This window comes from Theropithecus gelada, chromosome X (assembly GCF_003255815.1).
Source record: "Theropithecus gelada isolate Dixy chromosome X, Tgel_1.0, whole genome shotgun sequence".
Taxonomy (NCBI): domain Eukaryota; kingdom Metazoa; phylum Chordata; class Mammalia; order Primates; family Cercopithecidae; genus Theropithecus; species Theropithecus gelada.
The window spans coordinates 30,141,922-30,166,498 of record NC_037689.1 but is presented as its reverse complement, the minus strand read 5'-3'; the positions used below and the strand labels follow the sequence as shown (position 1 = coordinate 30,166,498).

Genomic DNA, 24,577 nt, shown 5'->3' with positions numbered 1-24,577 from the left:
AAATTCAAGCATGTCAACATGCATCAAACCTTATTTGCATTTGGTGTTTGCACATTTTCCAGTTTCTTCTGTGTTTAAACTTACAAAATGGAAGAAGAAATAGAGCATTCTTAACTAGCTTTTGAAATGAGTTTTCAATGCTTTCAGCAAATTGTGGACAGAAAATGATATTAATGGTAATTGGTGTTCTTGGTGTTGATGGCATTCACCATCATGGAGCCATAGATTCTGTTTCCTTCAGTTAGTTTTGCATATTCTATTAGTATTACAAATTTCTTTACAAATTCCCTTTTTGAAATGCCTGCTATTTTGAACTGTGGTTCTTCAATATATCAGTTGCCAGACAACTTGCATGTACAGAAGGCGAGAAACAAATCAGAATGATTAACTACTTTAAAATGAAACACCTGTGAGAAACTTTTGAAGCAGCGCATTCACTCATGCCAAAACCAAACATAATAAATTCATTATTTTCCAATGTTAAGCCATTAAGTCTATAGGAGAGTGCTTGAGCAATCGATTGGGGAATCCAAAAGACTTGAACTTTGGAAATCACTCTTAGGAGATTTCACATGAAGAGATTTTGCTTTGCAGTGTTTTCCTTAAATGGAAAACTCCCTAAGAAAGAAGGAAGATCAAATCTGGAAACCGTGTTATAATGACCTTAGAACATGTCAGTAGACACAGAGCATGATAAAAAATGGGAAAATGACTTGAAACTCTTTATAATGATCTCCTAGTGTGAATTCCATGTTAACCTCAAGTGAAACAACCTTGTAACATGATTTATTCACAAGAATGCACATGAAATGATTGCTCTAGAGATTACTAGGGAATAAGCCACTTGTTCAGAATCAGGAATCAATTTAGACTGTCTTATTAAAAAAAAACCAAAAAACAAAAAAAAAACAAGGCAAGTTAAAAGAAAAAGGAGCAAATAGCTGAACTGAGTGTCAGAAGACTTCAGATGTGAAACCCTGTATGGAGAGGCCACTTTTGTGAAAGGAAATCTCAGCTGTCATCAGTTCAGATTCATCTCTTCCATATTTGTTCTTCCTCAACTTTTACTTCAATTTGAGTCACACGCAGATTGTTTTAATTGATACGGTCCTATTTCAGGTGTCCCCCTGAAGCCCAGAAAAGAGTTACGATTTACAGAACTGCAGTCTGGACAGCTGGAGGTTAAGTGGTCCTCGAAATTCAATATTTCTATTGAGCCTGTGATCTACGTGGTACAAAGAAGATGGAATTACGGAATCCATCCTAGCGAAGATGATGCCACTCATTGGCAGACAGTGGCCCAGGTAAGAACCTCATATAGACTTTGATTTTCATCCTGGAGGTAGTGTCTGCTACATACATATGCACATACAATTAATTTGCTATGCCTCAAAATAGCTTGACTACAGAAATTACTTACTCAGATATGAAATGAACATCATAGGGGTCTTCTAAAGAGAGGATGAGGTTCATAGATACAAACAAATGTGCTCAGAAACTGGACCATTGGCTTAATTTGTTCAAATACACATGGAAGGGTGTTAATTTTTTATAACCTGATTATTCACATGTATTTTCTCCAAGAACTACATTTTCCTCGGCTAAACTCAAAGCCAACTAGAGTAGGGGAAATGCAACATTATGAGGACTAATTTGACATTTAACAATCTAAATGCCTTCTCTTCTGTTTCTCCTGCATTTACACCTTTATTCCACCCACAGACTTTAGGAGCATGGGATAAGATTTGTATCACAAAATTACTTAGTGGGACATAGCCAGCAGCCCATAAATCTTCACTAAGTGCTTTCTTCTTTGTCTTAGTCAACTTAAAAACTGATACACCACCTGCATGGCAACACTCCCAGAGAGTGCTTCCTCCTCTTCTGTCTTGTTGATGAGAAAAGCAAAATATTTTCTTTCTTTTTAAGAGCTGTTAAATCCACTACCAGCTGCAACCACCCCCCCAACACAAAAAAAGACCCTACATGGATATAAAAAGTAACAGATTCTGAATGTGAATGTGAAACTGTTTCATGCCTTTAGACAACTAAAACGCCTTCTCCACATCTATGTCTATAGGAAAAAAATCTCACCTTATGTTGACTAGATCATTTTTTCCAAGGACTAGATTCCTATTTTTTTTTTCAGTAAATGTAAAATAAATGTCAATATTTAGGTGTTTGGAAGAAGAATATCTTCTGAATAGCAGTATCTCAAAGGGGTTAAGCACTAAAATAAAACAATGTAAAGACCCCAAAATAAATAAGAAGTTTGATGTAAAAATACAACATTAAATTAGAAAAAAAGAAAACAAAAAACTGGGCAAATAAATTTAGTAATTCTATTCTATACCTATATTTTATATAAAAAAAAATTTGCTTCAGTAAAACATAAAGCTACTCAGAATACAGCCTGAAATTCCATTTGATTTACACGGCATGCTTTCATAAATCATGGCACAGATTCGTTTGTAATTTTTCCAAATTACGTAAAGATTTATGAAAGTAACTGACAATAAGATCATCTCTTTTATCTCCAAAAGATTTTTGGAAAGTGAAAAGCTATTTTATTATTGCTGTTGGTATTATTTTTTCCTGTTAATGCTACATGTAATACTTCCTTCTCTGCTAAATGCTGTGGATACCACGCTGACTTTAAGCTTTTTACATTCACAGCTGAAACTCTAAATGACAAAGGTGAAAGTGTTTAATCAAAGTCTGCCAAATCAGGTAGAAAGCCACATGTAAGAGTTCATATTCTTCCTTTGATCTCAGAAATGTTCAGCTTCTTTTAGATATTGATGTAAACATGACAGTCATTTTCACATTAAGTTATTTTAAGCTGAGGTTATTATAATCTCAGTTATTATAAACTGAAGTTTGGGAGTGTTCAAATCCAATCCTGTTTCCTTAGTTTCATCCACAGATCCAAGTTGAGTTTGGCACCTGATATAGATGAGGGCATAGACCGTAGATGGTTATTTCTTGGAATTCAGGGCAAAGGTTTTCTGATCTACCAATAGAAACAAAACACAGAGCATTGTTGAAAGCAGATATGTAGTATGAAGACTGTCAAAGTTATTTGACATCTTAAAATTGTAGCACTAGAGACAGCAAAACCTTCTGGTCTTCCCCAGTGTCTATTTTTTTCCTTTTGGGCATTTTATTGAACAAATATATGCTAACACATCTCGCCCTTTTAGATCAGGAGTGGTTCTTCGTAGATGTTATGTGATTTACTCCAGAGATTTTTAAACAGTGGCTTGGGTTATAATTTACTTCCAGAAATTGCTAGTGGGTTGCATGTGAGTTGTTATACCTATTTTACTGTTACATTTGGCATGTGAGTTAAAAAGAAATTTTCAAGGCCGGGCGCGGTGGCTCAAGCCTGTAATCCCAGCACTTTGGGAGGCCGAGACGGGCGGATCACGAGGTCAGGAGATCGAGACCATCCTGGCTAACACGGTGAAACCCCGTCTCTACTAAAAACAATACGAAAAACTAGCCGGGCGAGGTGGCGGGCGCCTGTAGTCCCAGCTACTCGGGAGGCTGAGGCAGGAGAATGGCGTAAACCCAGGAGGTGGAGCTTGCAGTGAGCTGAGATCCGGCCACTGCACTCCAGCCTGGGCGACAGAACAAGACTCCGTCTCAAAAAAAAAAAAAAAAAAAAGAAATTTTCTTTCTATAATCTGAAGATGACTTCATCTTCTTGCTGTAATGTAACAATTACTACACATCAATATTCTCTATTGATTGAATATCTCAAATGCTGTAATTAGTCACCAGATTTTTAAAATAGCCCAAGCTCTTGTCATAATGTTTTGACTTCAAGAGATGTTTAATTCTTTGGGGTGAAATATCAGTGGTTCCTTGTTCCCTGACAGCTCTCTTCCTAACTGGGCATGAGAAGCCCCTCTTATCAGGAGGAAGACAGACTGAGTTGCATTGGCTGATGGGTTAGTGTATTTTTTAAAACAGATCCGACCAACATATTGGAATAAAAAATGACATGTTTCCTGTGCTCTGTGACATGTCCCCTCAGACCACAGATGAGCGAGTTCAACTGACTGACATAAGACCCAGCCGATGGTACCAGTTTCGAGTGGCTGCTGTGAATGTGCATGGAACTCGAGGCTTCACTGCCCCCAGCAAACACTTCCGTTCTTCCAAAGGTCAGCCCTCCTTTTCTTCCCAGACACAGAATTCTATCCTTGCTCCCAGGCACACATGGAATGCAGATTCACTGTCTCTATGTTCATATTTATAGTTAGTCAACAGGTGGCTTTGCTGTTTTAGAGAACGGGACCAGATGTGTTTGAAGGTACCATGTACCTTTATGGTTAAGGACAAAATTGGAATTTTACCTGCAGTATCTCATAGAAGATAACATAAGGGAGTTTTTTTAAACTTTGAAGTGGCAAGGGGTTTTCATTATCAACATCTGTTGAGTTTTTGCTTTAAGATATTGGGAGGCCGAGACGGGTGGATCACGAGGTCAGGAAATCGAGACCATCCTGGCTAACACGGTGAAACCCCGTCTCTACTAAAAAATACAAAAAACTAGCCGGGCCCAGTGGCGGGTGCCTGTAGTCCCAGCTACTCGGGAGGCTGAGGCAGGAGAATGGCGGGAACCCGGGAGGCGGAGCTTGCAGTGAGCTGAGATCCGGCCACTGCACTCCAGCCCGGGCGACAGAGCGAGACTCCGTCTCAAAAAAAAAAAAAGATATTCTGTATCGAGCACCATTCAATTGATTTTCAAAGAGAAACACTGAATTTTAGCTATTCTAGACAAAATAGCCTTTCTTGAAATGATTGTTAAGTTGAAAGTGAATTTGACTCCTACCTTTGCTTCATAACATCTAGAATTTAAACCCCTCCCGAGTCATTTAATCATTGCTATAATTTTGTTCAGTTCTGACTGCATCGATATTTTAAAACCTCTGTGGAATCAGATGAACAGTATGCTACATTCGTGGTTGATCTGTGATGGTTGAAGGATATAATTTGACCAGCTATTAATAATATCTTCAGGTTTATTTTTCTAGTTGTGTCCATATGGCTGTGTACCTTCCAAATTAATTAGACATCTGCTTCACTAATTATAAGGATCTGGTTTCATAAATACAGATTAGTTACATTGTTCTCTTACTAATCACAAGTTATCTTCTTACACAGAAGCTAATTTAAATTTATTTTATTTTAAATAAATTTATTTATTGTGACATTAATGAATAATGTAACCCTTTACATTTAAAAGCCTCTTAAAAAAAAAAAAAAAAAGTATTTTTTTTTTCTCCCCAGGGAGGCAAATTCATGAACTAAACAAACTTTAAAGTGAAATTGTAAATAAAGACATCAAACCTTGTCTTAAGACTCTGTCTCCAACTGATTTGAAAATTTAGAGAGGCAAGTGAAATAAATAATTAATTGTGGGTTAGGAGGTGTAGTGATCAATAAAAAGCCTCAGAATGCTTCACCTTGAGTTTCATGGTTCAAATGTGATCCAGACATGTTCTGGTCAAAATGTGTTACCATCTGTTCAGTTGCCTGCAGGATTTGGGCTGGTGCTCTGTGAATAAGACTGCAAAATCAGACATTAGACAGAAGTGGTTCTCAGCCTCTAGAGACAGATGCTGAATTAATTTCCTTTAAGAGTTGCAGTGGCACCTCCTGCCTAGTAGAGGTGAGCAAGGTAGTTTTGCTCCCATGATTGTTACAGAGCCTTGCTATCACAAGATCCTCAGGATCTGGAGAGAGATCCTTTGACAGCCCCAGGGTCATGAGGGTGCTAACTGAAAGTAGGAAGGCCAAGCTGTCCTGACACTTCCTAGTATATCGGAGCAACTTAATAATCGAGAATGGAAGCTGCATCTCCCAAATTTAAGTGGACTTTTATTGAATGAAAATGCAACTATTGCAGTTTTCATTAAAATGTTGTTCTGTCACTGTTACAAATACACCCAAAATTCACACTTCCATATGTCTTATTGTGAGGAGCATCCCAAACTTTAGTTCTTGCAATTTTACAAACCAAAAATGTCTGTACAGAATTTGTGGAAGATTCCATTATATTTTCAGTGAAGATGAGTCCCAGAATGACGGGAGTTTAACATATCAGCCAAAAGGCGGTAGACATTCCTTCTATGACATCTCTAAAGCAGACTTAATCACTAACAAGGTGGGACATCTTTCCACACTTTTCTCATTCTCACCAAATGTTGAAAAGAGACTCACTGGGAAAAATGTTTTAAAGAACTTCATTGAAACATGATTTCTATACCATAAAAATCACTTATTTTAAGTGTACAGTTAAATAATTTTTAGTATTTACTGAGTTGTACAACCATCACCAACATCTAGTTTTAGAATGAGCCCATCACCCCAGTAAAATCCTTCATGACTTACCGGGAAAATGTAAAGATAGAAATAAAGTTAATTCTGTGTCTTTTGCCTCTTTTATTACCCATTTATCTGAACTGCAGTCCTATAGAGTGGGAGTATCCTGCAGCTTGGTACTTAATCTATTCCTTAGAAAAGCCTATTTGGGAAAAAAAAAAAAAAAAAGGCCAAAAGTATAGCAGTCACAGTGATCGATAAATGATTACTCTCTTTCTGGAAATACAAGCATCCCCAAGGAAATTAAGGACTTTCCCCTTAAGCACTGTTTCTCTCAATAACCTCCATTTGAGTAATCGGCAATGCTGCTCTTGCAGCAGTTTGTGGCAAAAGAGGCCTGCAGTCATTCTGGATTCTAAACATTTTGTGCAAGCTACTGCAAATCCTCAGATCTGCCTTGATTCACCTTTCCCTTTGTTTCCCCTAATCAGCTCAGTTCTGTCTTTAACTGGGAATTGTATTAGCTTCCCAATCACATCCCCACTTCTGCCTCCTGGCTTCTGCCTTAAGGCTTCTGAATTCCTGTTTACGGATCCTGGCCCCTCATTCCTGCTTTCGGATCCCCACTTCCGGATCCTCACTTCCGGATCTTGGGTTTCACACCCTGGCCTGTCATCCCTGCTTCCCGATTTCTACTTCTGGATCCCCTCCTTTTTAGTGTTCTCTCAACACAGCAACCTGAGTGATCCTACTAAAATCTGAGCCACTTCCCGTCAGCTTTTTGCTCAACGTGTCCAAGCAGCTTCCCCCACCTGACTCAGAGTAGAAGCCAGGTTCTTTACAATGGATTTTAAGAGCCAGTTGACCCCCCTTTCTCCTTCCTCTTAGACTTCATCGCTACGCTCCCTGTTTTCCTGCTCAACCCGCTAGGCTCTTCTGTGTTCTCTGAATACTATATTCTTTCCCTTGCTTCAGGATATTGGCATTTACCTGGTCCTGGACTGGGGAAATGTTCTTCCTTCAGATTGTTGAAAAGCTGGCTGGCTCACCTCCTTTATACAAGTATCTCTTTTCCAGCAAAACCGTCTTTAGCCAATGCTACTCATATGTATAAACAAACAAGCAAACAGATCCATGTCGTCCATGTTGTATTTTTGTTTTTATTTTCTGTTAAGACTGTCTATCCTGCCTTAGTATTTTGCTTATTCATCTTGTCCACCGTTTCTCCTTGCATCCAATCAGGATGAATGTGTGTGTCTCTTTCTGTGTTTCATAAGAGCAGGTATGTTTTCTTTTTTACTTATTATTTCCACTGCCTAGAACAGTACCTGACACATAGTAGCTGCTCAGCAAATCCTTGTTCAATATATGAAGAAATGAAACATGAGTAATAAAAAGAGAAGGTAAGACAGAAAATGTTGTTTCTACCTTTAAATTTTCTCAGTAAGGGATGAAGGATCAATCTTTTTGGGTTGACGGACTCATTTTAGAACCCAGTGATGGTGACGGTTACACAACACAGTAAATACAAGAATGTCAGTGAGCACTTAAGATGAGAGAATTTTATGGTATGGAAATTATATATTTCAAAAAAGTTGTTACAGACATTTTTTCCCAGTGAGGGTCTTTTCTACTTTTGATGAGCTTGAGGAAGGTAGGGAAAGATGTGGCAGCATCTTGTTAATGTACTGTTTAAGTCTCCTTTATACATATCCTGGAGGGTTTGTCTTCCACCGTTTTACTGATTTGTTAAACTCCCATAATTCTGTGGTGCATCTTTACTGAAAATATAATGGAATCCACTATGAATTCAGTGCTTACATTTTTGGTTTGTAAGACTGTAAGAACTAACATTTGGGATGCATCTCAAATTGAGACATATGGAAATGTAAATTTTGGGTGTCGTATTAGTCTGTTTTCATGCTGCTGATAAAGACATACCCAAAACTGGGAACAAAAAGGCTTAATTGAACTTACAGTTCCACATGGCTGGGGAGGCCTCAGAATCGCGGTGGGAGGCGAAAGGCTCTTCTTACATGGTAGCAGCAAGAGAAAATAAGGAAGAAGCAAAAACAGAAACCCCTGATAAACCCATCAGATCTCATGAGACTTACTCACTATCACAAGAATAGCACGAGAAAGACCCGTCCCCGTGATTCCATTACTTCCCCCTGGGTCCCTCCCACAACTTGTGGGAATTCTAGGAGATACAATTCAAGTTTAGATTTCGGTGGGGACACAGCCAAACCCTATCAGGTGTATTTGTCAAAGTGAGAGATAGAACAACATTTTAATAATAACTGCAATGACCGCGGTGTTTCAAAAAATGGTGCATTTTCATTCAGTAAATGCCGATTTATCCCTGTTTGCTCCAGAATTGAAAGTGTGCCAGTCTTCCGGTGGTTTAAAATTACTTATAAAAAACAGTCACCACTTCCAAGGTAGTAGTCTGTGCAAGAAGTAAGCGATTATTGTATTTGGTTTGGGTAGAGAGACAGTGTTGATAACTTAAGGCTGGGTCAAGGAAAACAGGAAGGGTTTTTATTTATTTTTTTTCATCTACCATGAATATCTCAGCAAATAAAAGTAAAATTAAACAGCAAAAATAGATAAAATGAGTTCCAGTTAGTTTAGGCTCACTGCATAGGATTCATGGACTATAAAGCTGATTTTCATGGAAAAGCCAAATTTCTTGTCCTTATCTTCTTTATATACAAAATTAGTCCATGTTTGGCAAAATGGATTGGCTACTATTTAATTTCTTAAGTCATTTATTTTCCCATAACTTAGACCTAACTCAACATATCTATTTTTATGGAAAACTCTAAGTTATTCATAGATCAGTAAATTAGTTTCATGCTTTTTGTTTTCCTGGTGAATACCAGTTCTGAATGTTTTTATTGCTAACCCTTACCTCTTCCAGAAAAAATGCATAAATATAGGATGGGCAAAATCATTAATTTTTGTTAGCATTTGGGATAATTTTTATATTTGCCTACTTAAATTGTCTATACTGTATTTCCTCCTGGTACTTGAGATGGGAAATTGGCTTTGAAATTAAAAATGAATAACAGTTTAATCGATGAATGCCTACTGCTCATTTCTACTTTGTCGCTTTATTTAGAATATGGGACTGCATCTTTGCACATAGTAAGTTACCTTCACAGGTCATTCCCGGGGGTCTGCCTAAACTTTTCTATCCCATTCCATTTGGAACAAACAACATGAAACCTCTGGGTACAAGATGTTGATATGTCTTCATATTCCTACGTAAGTTGATATTTGCTGCTTTGAAACACAAATTTCAACAAATAGAGATTGCCCATCAAAGATCAGACACCTTCAGAACCTGATCCAAGTGAAGGCTTTGAGTGTGAGCAGTTTACTTAGGAAGTGATCCAGGAATGTGGTAGGTAAGAAGGGAAGTAGGACAGGGTGTAGAAAGAATACAATAAAGGGCGAATTATTTACCATAGGCAACCTAAGCTTCCTCTCCACTGGGCACTCAGGGAGCTAGCGTGAAGCACACACACCTCAGAACTCCTCGCTGGAGGGGGCTTAAGGGTGTTAAGTCAGTCTTTGTCTGCAGCTGTTCCTAGCGTATCTGGTCTGCATGCTGGCAGAGCTTGCTCTGAGCCCAGACACAACCTTAGGTGAGGAGGTGTGGGAGGGCTCAGAAGTTGAGCTGATGTGCCCTGAAACAGCATAGCACAAGAAAGTCAGGGCAGGACCCTGAAAACATCTGTTGTTTACCTCTTGTTTAACTCGACATCAGCGTGATTCCTGTTAGAGTGGATCTAATACATTTTGAATTATGGTTTAAAATAAGTATATTAATAGTTTCATGAATAAAATGTGGTGAAATCATAAAAGGAATTCCCACATTACTAAATATTCCTAAGCTTCTTCCTCTGTGGTACAAAGTTAATAATCAGACACAGGCATCCCTTTCTAGTTTTTTATTTTCACCTCTCTCATTTCCCAAAATCTGAGAAGCTTTACGTTATTGTCCACTTCTTGGAATGAGAAGACCACTAATGTCTAATCAACAGAGAGCCCAGATTTTGGGAATGGCCAATTTGGAGTCAGGGTTACAAATATAAAAATACCTTTGGGTTCCATGTTGCAGTTGCTTATCTTTTTCAGTAAATTGGTGTTTAACTTTTCCTTGATATTGCTGATATGTATCAAATGAGTAAAAATAGTTATTTTAAAATACAAAATTGCAAAATACAAAAATACAAAATATTGCACGCTTAGCATTGGAAATATATATTGCTAAGTAGCTACTACCTATTACAAAATCGTATTTACCAGTTTGCTGAATTTGGGAAATGACGTGTTTGTTTCTGGCTACTGTGACTACATCTGTGTGTCAATATGGGTAGTAAAAGAAGGAAGAGTTCTGATTTTGTGGATAGTATAAGGCAAAATCCAAATTCATTTTTTCGATATGTTGCCAAAAGCGGGCAAGTATATGTTTGTTCATTTGAAATTAGTCAATATCAATTTGACACTACAAAATAACACACTTTTAAGGGATCTTATGAAGAAACATAAAAATCCAACTTAAATTATCCTTAACCTAGCATATTATCTTCTGGTTGTTACATTCATTTCCCTCCAAATTCCAAGTCCTTCATCCATCTTTTTCTCCTTATTTCCCCATGTGCATAGGATACATTACAAAGGAAAAGGAAGCAGACAGCATTGTTTTCACAGCATATAAGTATCACACTGGATGTTATTCCATGCATGCATTACAGAGTGTCAGTAAAACTACAGCAGACATCACTGATGGTAATAAAGTTCCCTGTTGCCCCGTAGGGACCCATGACTTTTTACTCTGTTCTACAGCTGCTCGGGATGTGCCATTTCCAATGGGCAAAAGGCTTGGCTGTACATATGTCTTGAAACTATTTAATAGTTGGAAATTTGCCTGCAGTGTAGCTTCAGCAGCTTTGCTAAGATTTTTTTTTTTTTTTTTTTTTTTTAAAGGGAGAAGGAACACTACCCCAACTGCCAAGTCTGGAAAGAAAAAAGAAAGGTTGAAATATTATTAGAACCAAACTTCTATTTAGTTGAAAACTTTGTGACATAGTTATATTATTGTTTTTAAAATATAACTGCACTTGACCAAAGTTACATCAAGTATATACCACAAGTATACCTTACGAGGTATTCTTACGATGCATTTCTGTATGAAGTTTAATCTGTAGACATTATTGGTAGAAATGAAATAAGTAAAATCAACATTCATTTTCTTGAAATAGGTACTGTTCTCCATGTGCACATGTGCATGTTTCTTTATGATGATCTATACTCGTTGCTCTCTTTGTAGCCTCATGGGTTCCTGTGTTTAACAAATAGTGTTGTCTTAAACCTAGAGGAGCCTGCCTCAGAAAAAGTGATGGCATTTCTGCTGGGACAAGCAGAAGTGGTCTTTTCCCATGAGATTCATGTCAGTGCAATAATAGGCCTGCATTTCTCCAAGGGTGATACGTGACTTTATTGTCACTTTACCCAACATAGGCTCAAAGTCTTTCCATTGTGTCAAACCTTCGTGCTTGTTACTTTGCCTGTTTGTGGCATGAAACACAAGAGGTTAAGTGACGAAACCTGAAATTTATCTTTCTGAAATCCAAATGTTCCATGTGATCATCAATAAAAGGAACTATTTTTCCCCAAGGCTGAAATTGGGTATACATGCTAAATATTTAGCATATTTTATGTTGGTAATCACATTAATTGTATAGCGTAGAAAGAGCTAATACAACCTTCCTACTTCAGTTATCTCTGAAAATGTGCTTGCTCTCTGCAGTGTGTTTCTGCAGATAATTGTGAAGATTATAAGGAGGGAGTTGGCATCAAACAGAAAGAGAAGTGAGCTGGGGGAAAATGCCCGATTTGAGACTCAGAGGAAGGGTGAGGAGAGCACTGGTCTTGTGGTGTGACTCCCATCCTCTCACTTGAAGAGGCAGTAAATCAAACTCTGCTCTTGAAGTAGTGAATCAAACTGTGATCCTCAATTTCCCCATCTCTAAAATGAGAACAACAATGTTAACATTTAATAGACAAAATACAACTGTATGTTTGTAAAATTAGGGATAAACAGTGCTCATGTCGAGTTTCCTAAACCTAATGGTATCACACTTTTTGAAATTCTCCCAACCAGGGGAGAGCAGTCTGTGGCCTAGGGTCCATATTTGGCCTGTAACCTAGTTTTGCAAATCAAGTTTTATTGGAACATAGCCACACTCATTTGTTTACATATTGTCTGTGACTGCTTTTGAGCTATGAGGGCAGAGTTGAGTGATTGTAACGGAGACCATATGGTCCACAAAACCTAAAATCTTTACTATCTGGCCCTTTCCAGAAAAAGCCTATCAGTGCCTACACTAGACTATTGTAACAGACACTTTTCCCATTAAAAGGCTTTGAATTTTTACATTCTGTAGGGATATTGTCCCTCATTATGATGGTGGAATATATATGTAGAGTATGGCACGTAGAGGTGTGTATTGTTAGACCTTCAACCCCATTTTTCTGCTCTCATTTTTGTTCTCACACTCCTTGTTCTGCCATCAATGATGTGAATGACCTCGGACATATATCTTTACCTCTCTGACCCCTAAAACCCTCATCAGTTAAAAAAACATGAAATAAGTTGCAAAATTCCTGAGGGCTTTATAATAACATAGAGTATAGAGTTTCCCTCTCTGACTCTCTGTCTCTCATAAGCCACTGTCTATTTATGCATATGTATATCTATGTATGTGTATGTGTGTATATGTGTGTATATATATACACATATATATATACACACACACATATATATATAAATTTCACATGGAAATCTCCAACTACATTTCAAAATTCTAAAACAATTAAAACATCATGCATAATGAAATAAAACATTCTATATAATTCAGCCAAATGAATACACCTTGTTTCATAATGTAGGGAACCAATTCTCAAGGCAGAGAATGGCTTAAATATAGAAACTTGTTAGGACTGACTAAAATGCTTCAGATTAGACAAACTGGATTGACCCTGTCTCACCTGAACCCCATAGTGAATACGTGGATGAATGAATGGCTTGTTTACAGAGGAGAATCACGGCAATAAACAGGTGATGTCTGCCATTTTCTTTTGGTTTTGTTTTCTTTTTGTTCTTATTTTTTTAAGAGCCAGAATCTCACTCTCTCATCCAGACTGGAATGCACTGGTGCAGTCATACCTCACTGTAGCCTTGAACTCTCAGACTAAAGCAATTCTCCTGCCTCAGCCTCCTGAGTAGCTAGGACAACAGGCATACAACATCATGCCCCAGTTAATTTTATGGGTTTTTTTTTTTTTTTTCTGTAGAGACAGGGTCTTTCTCTATTGCCTAGGCTGGTCTTGAGTTCCTGGCCTCAAACAATCCTCCTGCCTCAGCTTCCCAAAGCACTGAGATTACAGGCGTGAGTCATGATGCCTGACCTGGTTTTACAATTTTATGGTGATTATTTTGGGGGAGAAAGAAATGGGAGTACCTCGTCTTGGTAATGGAAGTACACCATTTTGGTATTGTAAACTCAAAATGGGCCTTCCTTTTGAGAAAATGTAAAGAAAATATTATTAATTCATATCTTTTAAAGCATTGTTTTCTCAAATGTTGTTTTCATAAATTGTGTTGTTTCATGTTTCATAAAATAGATGATGTTATTCTAGATTATTATGATAACATCTAAGAAAAATTTTCCAGGGCAGGAAATGATGTAATAAATAACATAAATTAAAGAAGATGATCAAATTCAGTGACCTTTTTAAATGTTAAGGGTTTCTTTAGAAGAGGAGATTATTTTGAGCTTTTCCTTATGAGCCTAGAATATCTGCAAAATTCATATGACTAGTTATTTTCAGCATATAGACATTCAGGTGCATTGCTGAGAACACGAACGGCTGTTATTATCTTCTCACATTTTAATTCTTCTCTTGCCTTGAAGTGATGATTCGGTTGTAAGCTAGGTTCCCTCCCAGGAAGGCTGGTAACTCCCTTTTGTAGGTTAAGGATTGATTCCTACACCAGAGGAAGAGGGGTTGCTTTAATTATTTTATTTCAAACTGGGAAGAACATTCCTTTGATTTTGCAATTCACTTTAGGATCTTGTGATTTAGCAATTCTGATTGACAGGGTTTGAACCTGAAACTGAAATGTCACCTTACAAATCAAAGCTAACGTTTAGGAGAAGCCTGTCCTTCCTTCATTACTGAGTACATAACTGTGGGCTAAATGCTCTTCTGGACTCTGGAGATACAGATGTGAAAAAGCAGACAAACATTCCTCCTCTCAGGGGAGTTTTCACTATTGTGAGTAGAAGCAGACAGCAAATAAGGTACCTAATAAGTCAGTTTGTGTATTAGTCAGGGTTCTCTAGAGGGACAGAAATAATAGGATAGATGTATGTATAAAGGGGAGTTTATATATACTAAGGAGTATTGACTCACACAATCACAAGATGAGATCTCACAATAGGCCATCTGCAAGCTAAGGAGCAACGAAGCCAGTCCAAGTCCCAAAACCTCAAAAGTAGGGAAGCCGACAGTGCAGTCTTCAGTCTGTGTTCAAAGGTCCAAGTCCCAAAGCTGAAGAACTTGGAGTCTGGTGTTTGAGGGCAGGAAGCGTCCGGCACGGGAGGAAGATGTAGGCCAGAAGACTAAACCAGTCTAAATTTTCCACGTTCTTCTCCCTGCTTTTATTCTGGCTGCACTGGCAGCTGATTAGAAGGGTGCCCACCCAGATTGAGGGAGGGTCTGCCTTTTCCAGTCCAATGACTCAAATATTCATCCCCATGGCAGCATCCTCACAGACATACCCAGGAGCCACACTTTGCATCCTTCAATCCAATCCAGTTGACACTCAGTATTTACCATAACAGTTAGTAATAAGGGCTTGGAGAATAATGAAGCAAGGCATAATCATGGTGTTGTGTTTTGTTTTGTTTTGTTTTGTTTTGGTAAATGGAGCAAAGCATATGTAGCTATTTTTTTTAAATAGGGTCACCTTTAGTAGACCTGCAGCAGGAAAGGAGCCAGCTGTAGAGACATCAAGGAAAGCGTTTAGGCAAAGGGAGAGGAAAAGCCTTAGTAGTATCGCAGTTTTCCTCTCCAGGAAATAGCATGGGAACCAGTGTGGCTGGGCTGAGAGGCGAAGGTGATAAAAGGAAAGGTGCTCTGGGAGGTAACTGAGGCACGAGTTGCAGGGCATTCAGGACTGTGCAGTACAGAATCATCAGACGGCTGTATTCAGAAAAACCTCTAGGGAGGCAGTGGTGAGCCCTTGGCAATAATCAGGGAGAGGTGATGTTGGCTTGGCCCAGGACATTTAAGTGGTGAAAGGCAGTTAAATTTCCATTACACTTTGAAGGTAGTGCTAACACAGTTTGCTCAAGGGATGTGAGTGGAAAATAAATGTATGGCTTCCAGGGTTGGGGCCAGAGCAACTGGAAAGAGCAATTCCCATGTACTGTGATGGGGGTGTCAGTGGTAGGCTATGTGTGGTGGGATATGTGTTGGTGGTGGGCTATGCGTAGGGATCATGATTTTGCTTTGAGGCACATTAGTTTTGAATGCCTCTGAGACCTCCAAGTGGAGCTACTGGAATGTATTTTTTGAGTATTGATATTTGAATGATTGCATCTGCATTCAGGGGCATAGTCTATGTTGAAGACATCAATTTGAAAGTTATCAGCACAAAGATTTTTTAAAAACTGTGATACTTGATGAGATCTCTAGAGAGTGAGTGTAGATGAGAAGAGAGAGGCCCCTGAATTCAGACGCAGAATACTCTCCTGTCTAGAGATCATGGGATGTTAAGGATCATGGAGCATGGGGCTGAAAAATAGCTTCTGTTGAAACTGAATGAAAATCCAGTAGAGGCTGGGCGTGATGGCTCACGCCTATAATCCCAGCACCTTGGGAGGCCGAGGCGAGTGGATCACCTGAGGTCAGGAGTTCAAGACCAGCCTGGCAAACATGGTGAAACCCCATCTCTACAAAAATACAAAAATTAGCCAGGCATGATGGCAGGTGCCTGTAATGCCAGCTACTCGGGATGCCGAGGTGGGAGAATCTCTTAAATCAGGCAGGCGGGCAGAGGTTGCAGCGAGCCGAGATCACACCATTGCACTCCAGCCTGGGTGACTGGGTGACAGAGCGAGACTGTCTCAAAAAAAAAAAAAAAATCCAGTAGAGTAATGTCCTGAACACCAAATGAAGGTTGCATTTCTAAGAGAAGGAAGTGATCAGCGGTGTTGTGAATATTGATGACTGGGGGAGTCCTCAGATGGCTCTGCCAAATCTCCTTACTGGGGTGCTTCCCATTGCGATAACAAGAGGAAAAAAACATTTCCTCCTTACATATGTGATGTTCAGACCTCATAGGAGCCACCTGATGCAGTACTTGTCTACTTTTGACCTGCAGGTCATCTACCTCATATTACTTGTGTGTTTCATGTAAGATATACATAATCCTGGGTCCCACCTGCACTCAGGGAATCAGCATATCCCAGTATAAGTCTTGGACATTCCAGAGATTCCTGATGTTGATTGAGAATGGCTTGACTCAGAAATACCATTTGATCCAGCAATCTCATTACTGGGTATATACTCAAAGGAATATAAATCATTCTATTATAAAGATGCATGCACACTTGTGTACACTGTAGCACTATTCACAATAGCAAAGACATGGAACCAACCCAAATGCCCATCAACAGTAGGCTGGATAAAGAAAATGTGGAACATATCCACCATGGAATACTATGCAGCCATGAAAAGGAACAAGATCATGTCCTTTGCAAGGACATGGATGGAGCTAGAAGCCATTATCCTCAGTGAACTAATGCAGGAACAGAAAATGAAGGACTGCATGCTCTCAATTATAAGTGGGAGCTGAAGGATGAGAACACATGGACACATGGAGGGGAGCAACAGATACCAGGGCCTGCCTGGGGGAGGTGGGGAGGTAGAACATCAGGAAGAACACCTAAATGGTTGCTGGGCTTAATACCTAGGTGATGGGTTGGTTTGTGCAGCAAACCACCATGGCACACATTTACCTCTGTAACAAGCCTGCACATGTACCCTGGAACTGAAAAGAAAAGTTAGTTTAAAAAAAAGAGAGAATGACTTGACTAGCAGTATCACATAATATGCTTTCGATTAGCCTCTTACCTAAAAAATACTATGAAGCTTTCTTATTAAGGAACTAACCTAACTAAATGTCCAGACATGATATATCATAGAGGAAAGCAATACATTTCAAAAAATACCTTATGTTTCCATCATTCCAAAACCACGAATGACTGAGAGTAAAAACGTGGATTTTTTTTCTCCAGTCTTCTTCATTTATATCAAGTTAGATATGACTTTTTTGAGCCTCCAACACAGATGGTACTATAATTAGAATTATTTACAGCATCTTCCCATGATGGCATCTTGAAATGAAACCCTCTGTAAATCACTGGTGGTGAGCAGCATCTCCACTTGCTCAATTTGTAACAGAAAATGAAGTAAAGACCCTCCAGCTTTGCTATAGTTAGTCTTCTTCATATATATAGTTTCAATGGAGATGTGTGAGGTGGTAATTCCAGCACCTCATCTTTCTCTTGACAGCTGAGAAGCTTTTCGTTAATAAGACAAACCAGAAATGGTACAATCACAAAAATGAATGCTATCCGTAAGTCATCCAGTGTGCAATGTGGATAAAAAATAGTGCAGGTTTTAATTTTTTTTCTTTTCTGATTTCGCTTTATTGCTCTTAGCTGATGCAAGAATCGCCAGCTACAGGGCATGAAGATGAAAACAATTACTTGTGTGAGCTGAATTTCTTTTCCTTTTCAGAGTGTTAAAAGGTGATTCTTTGTTGCTTACCTATTTAATGTCAATTCACCCCGGTTGAATTATACTATATTTTACCAAAATGTGTCAATTTCAGCACAGTAAAAATTTGGCTGGGTTGCCCTGGTATGGAAATGCCTAAAACGATCCTTCTGTATTACAAATTTGGACCAAACGAATTTATATTACTGTTTAATAGACTATCCTTTAATATGAGGCTTAACAAGGAGATCTTACTTAATTGCTTGTTGTCAGCTTTGCTTTTCTTTTACCTTTTTTTTTTTTTTGGAGACAGTGTCTCATTCTCTTGCCCAGGCTGGAATGCAGTGGTGCTAATCACGGCTCACTACAGCCTTGACCTCCCAGGTTCAAGCAATCCTCCCGCCTCAGCTTCCTGAGCAGCTGGGACCACAGGCATGCACCATCCTGCCCAGCTAATTTTTTATATTTTGTAGAGACAGGGTTTCACTTTGTTGCCCAGGCTGTCCTCAAACTCCTGAGCTCAAGAGCTATGCCAGCCTCAGCCTTGCAAAGTGTTGGGATTATAGACATGAGCCACCATGCCCCTTCACCCCCGTTTTCAGCTTTCCTACCTATAAAAAGCGATGCTTCACGTGTTGACCCTGTAGTCATTACATGTCCAAAGATGTTAGTTTTGTGGATGCATATGATGTGTCTTTGTACTGGAATTTCAGATCCATCTGCCCCACCAGCGCCGGCTAACCTCCGATTGGCCAACTCCACCGTCAACAGTGATGGGAGTGTGACCATCACTATAGTTTGGGATCTCCCTGAGGAGCCAGACATCCCTGTGCATCACTACAAGGTCTTTTGGAGCTGGACGGTCAGCAGTAAGTCTCTTGTCCCAACGAAGAAGAAGCGGAGAAAGACTACGGATGGGGTGAGTGGGAACTGGAGGAAGGATTGTTCTTCCCACAGAGTGAATTTCAACTCAAGGCAACTGGCCTGAAAAGAATCCTCTGCTGAACTGAGAGAGGCCACGGATGCAGGAAAGCTTCCCTCCCATTCACGTCTACCAAGGAAGTTCACAGAATGCAGGGTCATGCCAGCTGTTCTGCCTTTTATATTTTAGGCAGAAGCATTGCCATTTAGACCGTTGACCTCCTCCTATCTAAATGTCAGTCACAACTCTGGAAATCAAAGGAACAGTTTAAATGATCTCCATCTTACCTGTCTGGCCATAGAAAATGATATTATGCAAAATGTGCTTTACTTTTAGGTTTTTTTGGTTTTGTTTTTGTTTTTTTGAGAGAGAGAGAGATCCTTGTAAATGAAAGAGTGGATATTCATGGCTTTTCTGTTGTGAGGTGTTTCCGTCTATAATCTAATCACTGAGCAGTAACAGCTTAGGAAGGGCACATGTCACAATATGTTCTTCTCATTGATTAAAAGGATCTGGAGTGGTTTATTCGTCAGATGCCAAGAAATAAAATCTTCATTGAACCATTTTCTGCAGTGAGATTCTTACGATATCAATCATCTTGTATTATTTGAAATGCTTACTGCATAAAAATAGTTACTTGGATTCCTTTTAGTATACATTCCTTTATCTTGTCATAAAATTTACATAAAGACCTTTTCCTGTCACTTATAAAGTTGAATTTCGTAGATAAATGTTTAGAAATGAAAAGATAGCAAGGCTAAAGATTTCAATATCTGTGCCCTTCAGAATTATAAAACATGCCTCAAAAGTCTGTATCATTGATATTTAGCCATTATACTATTTTCACTTTATGAAATTTTATGACAGTTCCATTTTTCATATTGAAGGATTTTGCTACAAATGACAGTGGTAGTGCACACTTACCTCATGAGCTGAAAGAGCTGAAATTGGGGAGTCGCTTAGGAATCTAGAGGAAAAGGTGACATGATGACATGCTGACAGGCCCCGCCCTCCAGCCCCCCGCCCAGTACATTATGACAGAAAATAATGAAGCACCTTGAAGCATTTTGTCAAGTGAATTTTTCTTTTGCATAGCTTTTGGTGGAAATTTGCTCCTAGAAAATTTAGAACAGATATCAAAGAATTACAATTAGTGTCAGTTCATAATTTTTCCAGGTATGTGGCAACATAAACCTCTGTTACTTTATTACAAACAGCTCCCTTTCCTCTGAGAGGTGGTGTCTCAGAGTGCAGAGGGCTCAGAATGATTTATTTCCATGTTATCTGAGACCACTAATTGGTTTAGAAACAGTATTTTCGAAATACATTTGGCCTTTCTATGAAGTTTATTTTTAGTTTTTATTTTATTATATTTTTTGAGACAGGGTCTCACTCTGTTGCCCAGGCTGGAGTGCAGTGGTGCGATCACAGCTCACTGCAGCCACAACCTCCTGGGCTCAATCTTCCCGCCTCAGCCTCCTGAGGAACTACGGTGCACACCACCCTGCCGAGTTTATTTTTTTTTTTTTTTTTTTTTTTTTTTTGTAGAGACAGTCTTGCTATGTTGCCTGGGTAGTCTCAAACTCCTGGGCTCAAGCGATCCTCCCACCTCAGGCTCCCAAAGTGCTGGGATTGCAGTCAGGAGCCATGGCACCTGGCCTGAAGTTTATTTTGATCCCTAGTAAAACTGAATTTTCAGATTCCAAAGATATAGAAAAGTTGGTAAAAGAAATCAGAAGTTGGTATGCTTCATAATGACACACGAGATTTTGCAATGAAGATGAGAGACATGGAAGGTTTGTAATGCATTTTGGGTATATTCTCTTAATTTCTAGTTTCAAAATTCTGTGACCCTGGAGAAACTCCAGCCAGACTGTGACTATGTTGTGGAATTGCAAGCCATAACGTACTGGGGACAGACACGGCTGAAGAGTGCGAAGGTGTCCCTTCACTTCACATCCACACATGCAACCAACAGTAAGTGACTGTGTCATGTTTTTCAAGATGACTGTGACCTGACGGGCACCATATCACATCAAGGCACAATGGAGGGAGAGTGAGTCTTTGATTTGGAATAATTACATGGCAAGTCTTCTTACCCACATGCATGTGACTATAGTATTTAAACTGTGACATACAAAACAGTTTGACTTTTGAATTCTTTCTTATGGTTTTTATCTATTGTAGGTGCAATTTTGGTGTTGTAATGGAAATTTAAGAAAACTTAGCTTGTCTCATTTTAACAGATTGACTGTTTTTATGTTTACATGACGTGTACATGTGCGTATTACATACTTGTTTTTAAGGCGAATACATACAGTTAAACTGTTACAAATTGATGTCATTTCTGCTTCCACTGTTTCTGTAGTTTTTTGTTGTTGTTGTTTTTGTTTTTTTGTTTTGTTTTGTTTTTTTGAGACAGAGTCTGGCTCTGTCACCCAGGCTGGAGTGCAATGGCATGATCTCAGCTCACTGCAACCTTCGCCTCCCGGGTTCGAATGGTTCTCCTGCCTCAGTCTCCTGAGTAGCTGGGATCACAGGTGCGCACCACCATGCCCGGCTAATTTTTGTATTTTTAGTAGAGACAGGGTTTCACCATGTTGGCCAGGCTGGCCTTGAATTCCTGACCTCAGGTGGTCCACCCACCTCAGCTTCCCAAAGTGCTGGGATTACAGTGTTTCTCTAGTTCTGTATACAATACACTTATTTTTGTGCAATTATTTTATGTATTTATCTCCCAAATCAAAGTTGGGCACTTTGAAGGCAGAGACCAAAATATATCATAGTACTGAGAATAATGTGTGTGTATGTACGCGAGTGGATGGGGAACACAAAAAGTGATGTGGCATGCCTGTTTAGATTCTTAGTACTACACAGTGGTCATAATTACTGCTCAAAAGGTTACCTAATACTCCATTGAGTGAAGTTACTAAATCTTTCTCATATTGCTTTTCCTTGTATCTTTTTTTCTTACCTAGTATGTTAGTATGTTTGCTGGGAACTGAGCAAAACAAGAGAAGAGTCTTATATGACACTCATATCAGTCAGAAAATAAGTTACTTGATGTTTCTGGCTTTGTTCAAACATCGATACCGGTTAGAACTTCCATGTAGAGGCTCCTAGCAAGGTTTCAGGAAATTGGGACAGATTAAATGAGAGTAGGAGGGAGGAGGCCTTTGTCTCAGGGGCTCCTTCGATGTTGATTTTTTTTTAGGCTAGCAGGACCACGTCATCATAGCTGCCTTTGATCAGGGCAGTGGGCCTCGTTCAGAAGGAGAAGAATGTGTTAAACATTTGTCTGAATTTAGGAAAGGCAATGCTGGTCTTGCAGAGTGAGACACAGGGGTTGCTCATAATTACCTTCCACCCCTGGGAAAACGTAGGATCCAAATGGGCAGATTTGTTTGAAATAATGCTTCAAAAAATGGTCCAGAAACAGAGATTTCTGTCTGTTTGAGAAATAGTCTCTTTGGAGATTAAATGGACTTGAAATGGTCGATTTGTATGTGAGTCTCGGTACAATATAAATTTTACCTAAAAGTTCTCATGGAAATATGTTTAGTAACCTCATTCATTTTTAATCCATTCATCCATCTACTCATCACATTGAAATTGTGTGCCTATGAATTATGACATCACTGTGTCTAACGCCAGGAATACTATATTATACATATATACACACTATATGCTGTAATACACTATATACACTATATATATGCACTGTATAGCAATACGTTCCATACTTTTCTATAAATATAGTGTGCACATAGGTATACATGTACACATATGCATACATATACACATGTGTCTACAAATACACACAAACATGCACATAACTATACACACACATACATTATTCCCAGCACGATGATGTATTTTGGTTTCTGCCTTAAAAGTGCCTAATTTTGAATTTGGGAGATAAATATGTAAAATAATAACAAAGATCTGTGTGTTGCATACAGACAGAACTACAGGAAACAGTGGAAGCAGAAATGACCGACATGGAGGTGGGAATGAGAATCACATCATCCCTCATGAAGTCCTGAAGAGTGAGCGATCTGCAGGCTCACAAGGAATGGACATCATTCCACACAAATGCAGCAGCGTGGATGAGCGTAGAGAGTTAGAGAAGCATATTGCATGGGCAAAGAACTCAGCGTGAGGAAAGAATGAAGGTGGATGGGCCACTGCTCTCTCCCCTGGAGGTCTCATGAGTTGCAGGGATTTAACCACCATCTGTGTGCTAATGACTCCCTGCCCTTCCACCCTGACCACTCTTTGAACTCCAGAGTCCTACATTCAGCCACCCACTTAGCACCTCCACTTGGATGGCTTGCAGATATTTCTAATAAAATGTTCAAGCACGAGGTCTGGATTTTCGCCCATACCTGTTCCTCTCTTGGGCTTGCCTATCTCAATAAATGGCACCAAGATTCAGCCTTTTGCTCAAGCCAAACATGCAGAAGTCATTTTCTTTAAAGAGCAGTCAGTTTTCTTTAGAAAATATCAGTGTACTTACAGATCTCTCTCTTTTTGGAGTCCACTCTCAAGACAGCTACCTAGTTATCTTCAATTCTTACTTTTCCCAAAACTGCATCCTTCACTATATTTTTCTATATTCCTTACCAACCCCCTTCTCAGGCCGAAATGCTTTAAACTTCAGCTCATGCAAGAGCTGTCTTTCTCTACTGGTGGTGGAGATTTCATCTGTTGTATAAAATAAGCATGTCTTTTAGTCTCTTGGTTCTTCCAATAAACAACATTCTTTCCCCATTAGAAACTGGTATGGGATTGCAAATTCCCATAATTTAATATCTGTTAATTTCCAGAACCAAAAGCAAGGAAAAAAAAAGTCCAACCTCAGCTTGTCCTTGTTGAAGTTACATTATCTAGAGCCTTGTCATGGTCCAGCCCACAGACAAAACTTTTATGAAACCCTGGATCTCTGTAGCATATCCACAGCTTTTTCACCCTTCCTGGGGCATCCCCACAGAATCCTGTAACTCAGGGAGATATTCTTTAATTAGATCCTTCTGCTACCCTCTGAAGTATGATTCTAAACCTTTTTCTGTCCTTTAAGTCACATTGCACATGGAGTGCACAGTCCAGTCTAAATCCCTTCTTCTCAGTAAGCCATGCAGTTCCCCATAAATGTAAACATATCTATTCTCATGTCCAGGTTTATCTTCTCCTGTCTTCTGTATTCCAAGGTGGAGTCAGCCTTCCTTCTGTATGTGGTGGACTTCACCATGTGGTTTCTAGACCCATTCCTTCCCAACTCAGATACCTGCACTGACTGAAGTCAAATCTCATCTACGTCAGAGACCATGGATTCTCTATATATCTGGTCACGGTATCCATCATAATCCCTGGCATATACACATGGCAACAAAAATATTTTTGAAACCAAGTTAATTAGTTACTCCCTTGTTTGCCTACAACCTCAACCTATTC

The 24,577-nt window shown here is 39.1% G+C and overlaps 1 protein-coding gene across 2 annotated transcripts in view; it reads left to right on the top strand.

Moving 5' to 3' along the window:
• ANOS1 (anosmin 1) overlaps positions 1-24,577 on the top strand; it is a 215,639-nt gene that overhangs the window by 153,804 nt on the left and 37,258 nt on the right. Inside the window, exons 5-9 of one of the 2 annotated variants that reach the window (XM_025372222.1) lie at positions 1,120-1,304; positions 4,043-4,172; positions 18,915-19,120; positions 20,959-21,100; positions 23,675-23,677. In XM_025372222.1, coding sequence (XP_025228007.1) covers positions 1,120-1,304; positions 4,043-4,172; positions 18,915-19,120; positions 20,959-21,100; positions 23,675-23,677 — 666 coding nt within the window. The remainder of the gene's footprint in view (positions 1-1,119; positions 1,305-4,042; positions 4,173-18,914; positions 19,121-20,958; positions 21,101-23,674; positions 23,678-24,577) is intronic. The other variant, XM_025372223.1, reaches the window with a different exon arrangement.